Source organism: Chanodichthys erythropterus, chromosome 20 (genome assembly GCF_024489055.1).
Source record: "Chanodichthys erythropterus isolate Z2021 chromosome 20, ASM2448905v1, whole genome shotgun sequence".
Lineage (NCBI taxonomy): Eukaryota > Metazoa > Chordata > Actinopteri > Cypriniformes > Xenocyprididae > Chanodichthys > Chanodichthys erythropterus.
The window spans coordinates 25,513,816-25,522,742 of NC_090240.1; the positions used below are offsets into that span (position 1 = coordinate 25,513,816).

General features: G+C 38.2%; 1 protein-coding gene across 1 annotated transcript; it reads left to right on the forward strand.

Moving 5' to 3' along the window:
- The first annotated feature begins 247 nt into the window (after nucleotides 1-247).
- On the forward strand, nucleotides 248-8,663 carry lrrc38a (leucine rich repeat containing 38a). Its single transcript, XM_067371905.1, has 2 exons — nucleotides 248-1,281; nucleotides 7,570-8,663. The coding sequence occupies exons 1-2, from the start codon at nucleotides 654-656 to the stop codon at nucleotides 7,812-7,814; spliced, it is 873 nt and encodes a 290-aa protein (XP_067228006.1). The 5' UTR covers nucleotides 248-653; the 3' UTR covers nucleotides 7,815-8,663.
- The last annotated feature ends 264 nt before the right edge of the window (nucleotides 8,664-8,927 follow it).

Below are 8,927 nucleotides of genomic sequence, written 5' to 3' on the forward strand. Positions count from 1 at the left end.
TAGCTGTTTATCCTGTATGGAAGAAGACTTGCAACCACAGCCTTGGGTTAAATGTGTTATGGGCACCACGGTTCAATTGGCACCCAATCAAGAGCAGAAGCGTATGGACCAAGATACAGATCAGCACATAGTGTACATTTAAATTAAAGAACCAGAATTCCCTTCTGACTGTGGGTAAACCGAGTGGGCTACACCTCCTCATCCGTCGTCACATACCCCTCCCCTCTCCATGCCCCCAGCGCTTCCCAGTCTCTAGTTCACTCGTCTCTGTTTACCTCTTTGCTAATCCCTCACATCGCGCTCTCTCTCTCTTCCCCACATTCTCTCGATTGCTGTCTCTCCTCCCCTTTCAAGCTCAGAGCCAGCGGGCTGCCACACGACCCACACTGCCTGCTACATGATCTCCTGGAAAACAGAGCTTCGTGTCTTTGTAGCCACTTGCTGCTGGTCGAGCCTTTGTTGATTGCAATCTAGAAGACAAGGAAAGATGCCTTCGCGACAACCCTGACTCGTGTCATCTTCAGATGCGCCCCGGTCCCCTTTCCTAGTATCTTGCCCCCTGACCCTTTACCCCGTCCCCTCTCCTCTACCCCTCTCCAAACCTCCCTCACTTAATCCCCCCAATCTCCCCCTCACCTCGCACCCTCTTGACAATGTTCTCATGTGTCCGTTGGCTTCAGCCTTTCCTTGCCTTGCTATCCTCTACCTTGTTAACTTGGGGGTATAACTGCCCATCTAGCTGCTTGTGTCCGGACCATCACACTGTGGACTGCACTGATCAAGGACTCACCCGTCTTCCAGACTCCATCCCTTTGGACGTACGGAGACTCCTTCTGTCTAACAACTGGATTCCCTGGATCCCTTCTGATTTCCTGGTTCTCTACAGTGATTTGGTCTACCTGGATCTGAGAAATAACTCCTTAACGAGGCTGGAGCCTGGGACTCTAAGCACATCCTCCAGACTGGTCTATCTAGACCTGGGGAGCAACAACTTGACTGAGATTCCCTCAGGAACTTTTGGGGATTCCCGTAGTCTGATAAAGCTACGGCTGGGAAACAATCCGTATTTGAATATGATCAGCAAGGATGCCTTCTTGGGCCTCACCTCCTTACGAGAGCTCGAGCTGGAGAGGAATGCCCTCTCTGGCCTGGACGTCGGGGTGTTGAGCCAGTTACCTTCCTTGCGGGTGATACGCCTGGAAGGGAACCCCTGGTTGTGCAATTGCAACTTTGCCAAACTCTTCCTGTGGCTGTTGGAAAATCGTCACAAGCTCCCAACTGGTAAGCTGCTTAAATCTTGCTTTCGTGATCTGCATCCATCTGCATGAAATAATGTCATACTATTTTTTCAAATTAATTTTGATTTTCAAATTTTTGTGGTGGTTCACCTGTGGAAGATTCAAATGATCAATAACACTAAGGGTGAGAAGTGTTGATGCATCAGATCTACTTTCTGACTAGGTCGTACATGTGGGTGAACTGATTTTGTTTAGGATATAGATGATTAACAAACTATTGGTTGCTTGCAACTGAGACTTAATTAATTTGACTAATCACATTAGCATGATAGGCTAGCATAATATTAATTGAGATTAGTTGCGATTTTAAGTAACACATGACATTACATGCCTTCACTGCATCTTGTATTTAACTGAATAATGCATGAGAATGTTTTCAAACCAAATAGGTCGACACACTGTAGGTGATCACTAGAATATGCAAAATATTCTTGTGCATAATTCATGAAACATATGCCACACAACATGTTCCCTGATTTTTATCTCATGTCTTGTCCTTTTTGTTGACGTTAATTTGAGTGGTAACTAAAGGATAAAATTGAGGGAACTGGACCCTCTCGGATACGGTATCCGTTGGTCATTAGGTCACTTACCACTAGTCTAAGCTTAAGGTCAAGTTGAACTCCACAGCTACATCAAATATGGATGAATGATCCTCACTGTCCCTTAGAAACACCGGTCACTTTTCTCTCCCTGTGTCTGTTTTAAAGACTAATGTAACATTTAAGTTGCATGTTACAAACATGTCAATATAAAAAAAATATTGTTTGGGTTTTGGTCATGCATATACATTTTATATTGTGTACATTTGGAAACGTAACCAATTATTATGATTTGAGGTCTAAATTCACTTTTTTTTTTTTTTTTTCAATAAAATTTGAGAAAAGTTGCTTTCTTATATCATAGTTATCCTCATAAGTGTGAAACTTCCTGTTTGGCTTACCTCCATATTTAGGGAAAGATTTGCTTAATCTTTAGACCAAGTTTATTTGACCAATTCTGTATGATTTGAAGCAAGAGGCTTAGATCCTGACATTTGTAACTAACAAATCAGTTCATTTTTAGAGTAATAATATTAACTATACTCATTAATTTAACATGAACAGGATTTTTGTTCTTTTGTCAACAGAGACAATGAAGGGTCTGATGTATTTGTAAACAATACCCTTTCACCCATTCACATGTTCGCTGTCTTTTATTAACAACACTTCCTCTGTATAACTGACCCTTCGCAAAGACCCGTGCTTTGTCCGACAAGCCGTGGAGCTGTCATGCCACACAGAGAGAAAAATACATTGTGGAGCAAAGAGGACACTGACAACACGTCGACAAACAAGACAGAACAGGTTACTTACGATATTAAACAAAGTCTCAGCTTTCAAATTGTGTAATGTTTTAAGAAATTCGAACAATAACAATTTTGTGGCTCTTTAATGTGTCGTGACAGATTGCTGTAGCGCCTCAGCTTAAGTGGCTCGTGAACCTATCATCTCTTCCTACTAGTTAATTTATAGCATCAAATAAACATGAATGAACATGAGAAGGAATGTTGTTTCAAACGTGGAAAGACGTCAGTACACACCATTTTTCAAGTTAATCAGGTTAATCTTCTAACTCCTGAGTGCTTTTTCGGACAAAATGGCGGATTCGGCGTTATGATTGGTTAGATCGCTTGTCAATCAAACTCCCAGGCGAAGGGTCAATGGTACACTGACTGTGTATTAACTTTGAGTTTACTGTTACTTTAAATCCTGAAGATAATTATGATATATTTATATTTTTGGTTTTAAAAAAACCCTAAAATATTAAATGAAAATTTCTTGTGGGTTTTTTTGTCAAATAATGTACAGTATACACCATGTAATCATTTCTTTGTACTATTTATGTTCATTTAATTTGTGTAATTACATTTTGTGGTCAAGATGTTTAATTTAGACAGTCCAGATATCTATTATATATTTTCATACATTTGGCAGACACTTCTACCAAAATTGACAATGAATTCAAGGTATACATTTTATCAGTTCATGCATTTCCTGACAATTAAGGCCATAAACTGGTTGTTACGTAGCTACATAATCTTTTTTATTGTAATTCTAATAAGTAACAAAAATGACACAGTCCTTTAAATACATCAAAATCCACCATAATGTAGTCTTTAATTTAGATAGTCTAGTTTAAACTCCCTTACAGTGTTGTAATTCTTGCACTTGGGTATGGATGAACACGTTACATCCATTATTCAACCCAACATTGAATCCGATACTGATGATAGCACACTTTTGGCACACTTTCAGTTGCCTGGTCATTTGATATTCAGGTGGCTAATCAAGGGCAAGAACCAAGATTTCCAGCAGTGCCGAGTATATGTAAGCAAAGCATGGGTAGTGACATAAATATATGTGACAAGCGCACACACGACTCTTTAAACAACACTCAAAGGTCTACAGACAGACCCTGAGAGGTTACCACGTCTTATAAAATCACAATTAAGCCAACAAGATGTATTTACCGCAAGATGCACAACTGTAGCTAAAAGGATGGATTTTTTCAGGCTCACGTAGCCTAGAATTCTGAGCACATGAATCAAATGTACTGAATGAATTCAGTGTAATCTGAATAGAGAGGGGGATTCATATAGTATTCAGCTTCATTACACACCAGAGGCAAAGCTTTGATTCATTTCATTGTTGCAAACATAAGAACATGGCAGTGTCATACTCATGTTACACATATGTGGTGACAGCAGGCTAGACGACACTAGTCGGCTGAGTGAGCTTGTGGCCGCTTTGAGAATTTTCTAAATGGGTAAAAGCATGTGCTGCACGCGTGCTAGTCATTTGTGATTTTCGCTCTGGGGGATCTCCAGTGTAAAACACTGAAGCTCTAGCATGATAAAACGTTAGATGAGCCTGTAGAGATGGGCAAACGGCCACGTGACAGACTCGACAAAGGAGGCTGAGGTCAATGAATCCCCTGCATGTGGAAAACCCCTTCTGGATGGAGTGACTCACCCGCACTTACTGCCTCACACGTTTGATGATGATGTCAACTGACTTTGGCCAATGACATGAACAAACACGGTGGCGTGTCAATGAGAATGACAATTCTTTTTATTTTAATTTAAAAATCCCAGTTCTTCTCTTCCTTCTCTCTCCTAAAGCATAATACGATCCTAAACAACTACACTGAATCACAAGGGGTTTTGAGCGTGAACGCAATTAAAGGAGAGATGGGGCTCTGGAGCTCTGCCGCTCTGTTGTGTCTGACTGTCAGCGTGGCTGTATTACGTAGGCGATGTTCCGCTTTAAAGCTGTCATCTGGTGTCCGCTGATCACACGGCTGAAAGGAGATTAAACCTCCCTCTGTGAAAATCCAAATACAAACCAACGAGGAAAATTTCACAAATGTTTCCCATAAAGAGAGGAGGAAAAAAAATGGGAAAGCATCCCATCTCACATCTTATCTTGCTGTTATGTAATGGGAGTTTTCTGAGTCATAGCTGCAGCACGGTGGTATTGCTAGATACAAAAATTTCCAAATAATAATACCACCATGCTATAGTAGGGCATATTTTTGTATAATGATTATATTATAATATGTTTGTCTCATTTCATATGTCATATGTATGTATGTTTTTTTTTTTTTTTGAGTGGAATTAGCTAAAGATTTGGCATTATAATGATATTAAGATTTAGATATTCTTATTCAGACAATTTGCAGAGGCCTTTGAGTTTTCTGTTGTGGCTGGGTTTTCAAACAGATGTGAGCTCTCTGTTTTCCAGTGCAAACCAAGTATGAATTTTTAAAACAACCTCATTCTAGGTATAGCTCACCCATCAGAAAAGCACTTAAATGAAATAGCGTTGAGTGTTATTACACATGTTCAGCTGGAGTATATAGCCGTGTGTGTGTGTGTGTGTGTGTGTGTGCGTGAGTGAGTGAGTGTGTTTTAATGAAGTCCGCTTGCTCATTTATTATCCTTTGAAGCGATACACTGTCTGAATATGTGACCATCAAATGGCACTTAAAGAGCAGAACAAAAAGAAATTAAATGGGGTTTTGAATGGAATATATAAACTGAAACAGACAGTAAATCAAAGAATAAATTTTAAAACTGTTGAACTTACCTTTAATAAGCAATACACAATGTTCAAAAGTTTGGGGATAATACGTTTTTTTTTTCTTATGTGCTCAACAAGGCTGCATTTATTTGATCAAAAATACAGTAAAACATTAATACTGTGAAATATTATTACAATTTAAAATAGCTGTTCTCTATTTTAATATTTTTATATGTAATTTATTCCTGTGATTGTAAGGCTTTATCATTATTACTCCAGTCTTCAGTGTCACATGATCCTTCAGAAATCATTTTAATATGCTGGTGCTCAAGGAACGGTTGCTGAAAACGGTTATGCTGTTTAATATTTTTTTGAAAACTGTGAAACATTTTTTCAAGATTCTTTAATGAATAGAAAGCTAAAAAAAAATTTTAGATTTAAATTTATTTAAAAGTATAAATTTTCTTTAAAGGGATAGTTCACCCAAAAATGAAAATTTGATGTTTATCTGCTTACCCCCAGCGCATCCAAGATGTAGGTGACTTTGTTTCTTCAGTAGAACACAAATGATGATTTTTAACTCCAACCGTTGCTGTCTGTCAGTTAAATAATGCTAGTGGATGGGAACTTCTACTATAAGAGTAAATAAAACTTGCATAGACAAGTCCAAATTAAACCCTGCGGCTCGTGACGACACATTGATGTTCTAAGACACGAAACGATCGGTTTGTGCGATAAACCGAACAGTATTTATAACATTTTTCACCTCTAATACACCACTATGTCCAACTGCATTCATCACTCGATTTGCTTGGTCTGATCGAGCTCTGACAGCGGCAGTGATGTCTCGCGCACATACTTCAATGAGTGCTAGACATCACTGCCGTTGTCAGAGCGCGATCAGACATTACTAACAAGTGCTGCACGCGGTTGGACATAGTGGTGTTTTAGAGTTAAAAAATGATATAAATACTGTTCGGTTTATCGCACAAACTGATCGTTTCGTGTCTTAGAACATCAATGTGTCGTCACGAGCCGCAGGGTTTAATTTGGACTTGTCTATGCAAGTTTTATTTACTCTTATAGTAGAAGTTCCCATCCACTAGCATTATTTGACTGACAGACGGCAACGGTTGGAGTTAAAAATCATCATTTGTGTTCTACAGAAGAAACAAAGTCACCTACATCTTGGATGCGCTGGGGATAAGCAGATAAACATCACATTTTCATTTTTGGGTGAACTATCCCTTTTAAAAAAAGAAAATCTTACTGACCCCCAGACATTTTGACTGTAGTACTGTTTATACACACTGCACCGTCTATACATTTTTGTGCAAAATGGCTTTTATTCTATCATAATATGTATAATAATAGATGATTGAGATTATTAAAATTACAAAATGAGGTGCTTTGTTCAAACTTAGATAATGTTTGTGCATTATATTGTGCGAAGATGCTTGTGACATTAATGACCTGACATGTGAGCTGGTAAACTCATACAAGTCCGGTAACTGAACACTGGTCATGAGAGACTAAACTGTTCCATGGACTCCACCAAAAGATTCACTGTGCCTTCTTTCTCAAGTCATTTCTACTAAAGGTGTCATATAATGAGAAATCACATTTCTTCATCTGAAATAATACTATACACTATGAAAATATACTGTAGATTTCAGAATTCAAAACTTCCTCTCTAGTCAAAAAAAAAAAAAAAAAAAACTACATTGTGTTATTGCTGTATTTTTGATCAAATAAATGCAGCCTTGGTGAGCATAAGAGACTTCTCACAGGGTTTACCAGCACCACACACACATTTTACCAGACTTGTATGAGTTTCCGAACCAGCTCACATGTCAGGTCACTAGACAGAATATACAGTTTGTACACAGTTTGTTTGTACAGTATAAAAACCATTATGTCTATGGGGAGTCTTCACAAGGACAGTAAACCAGACGTGTGTGTGTGTGTGTGTGTGTGTGTGTATTAGGGCTGTCAAGCGGTTAAAAATTGTAATCTAATTAATTACATGATGTGCGAATTTATTAATCGAATTAATCTCAAAATTATCGCACATCGATTTTGGCTGTGAAATTAAGTCACTATTATGTTAGATGAGAAAAGCATTGGAAGACAAAAACATGTCCTTTAAGAGACTGTATATATATTTTCAACAATATTTTTTCCCTCTCCGTCTGTCTCTTTTACAGGGTTGGAGGGTATGGAGTGCTCTCTTCCAGTGGACGGGCGGCAAGTGTCACTCAGTGTGCTTTCTGAGGACAGTTTCCGGGAGTGTCGGGGATTGCTGACTCTCACTGATTATCTCATAGTGATTTTTTCTGGAATTTGTATTTCAGTGGCAGCCATTATTGCCAGTTTCTTTCTGGCTTCCACTATCCACTGTTTCCAACGGCTCAAATCCAAAAGGACTGACGAAGAGGAGGCAGAGGACTGAGGGGACTTACTGGACAGAATGGAAGTTATAAATTACCCCTAATTTAACACACAGTGGAAGCCAGGGGATTGGATAAAGGGGTGAATCACCTTATTTCCATGACAAAAGAACCCTGAATTAGGTCCCTGTGCAACTAAGGTGAGGCTGCTGTCTCGCATCTCGTGATTCACAACCTTCATCCGTGATGCTTGAAAGAAGCATCGTGTTTTTAATACTTGAACACCAATGATTGAATTGAGCCTTAAGACTAAAACTGTTCCTGAAAATGCAGTGTTTGAAACCACTGTCTCATGCCCCTGTATTCAAAAGTAATCAGCATTATATTTTGAGATCTGATAGCAACAATGGTCTTTTTATGGAAATGTGTGAGTTAATTAGTATTTTCTACATGAGTTATTTTTGGTATTGTGTACATGAATCTTGCTCTGTTGTAGTAAGGTTTAGCTACTTGCACTTTAAAGTACAGAAGACATTGCACACAATCCCAGTGAGCCATACTGTAAGCCATTTTTCATAAATCATAATGGCACTTATCACCAAAGAATTAGCATAAAATGAGCATATGTTGTGGTGTAAATGTTTTTCAAGAGAAGGGTTCAAAACACCATTATAAATATTGTAAGACATGTTTGGCTGTTGTCTGTAACCTATGACAACTTCATAAATGTCATGCGTACTCTTAATATAGAACACTTGCTGTAGTTACAGATGGGTCAAAATTATATATCACGTAATCAAGGTATTTTAAAGGCTAAATTAAAAGGGAACTTTTAGTCATTCATTTTATGTCAATTCTGTCTCGTTAATTCTTTCCTTTTTTTACTTTATGTTATGACTAAATAAACATTGACGCCAAAGTGTTTGAAATGATCAATATCATGTCTTAATCTCTATTTTTTTTTGCACACATATTGTACCTGGCCCCAAAAATTTTATAAATTATTATGATATTCGGTATCATTTAATTTGATAACTTAATTGTAATGGTACAAAGAAATTATGTCTAGGATATTATAGTCACGCACCAGCTTATTGTGATGATCTAAAACAAAGATGCTTGATGCAGAAGGATGATAAACGTACATATAATAAACACCATGCAGGAACCATACA

Coding starts and splice junctions, on each gene's coding strand:
- lrrc38a (XM_067371905.1), top strand. CDS start 654: ATGTTCTCATGTGTCCGTTGGCTTCAGCCTTTCCTTGCCTTGCTATCC. Junction 1,282..7,569: donor TCGTCACAAGCTCCCAACTG/GTAAGCTGCTTA, acceptor TCTCTTTTACAG/GGTTGGAGGGTATGGAGTGC.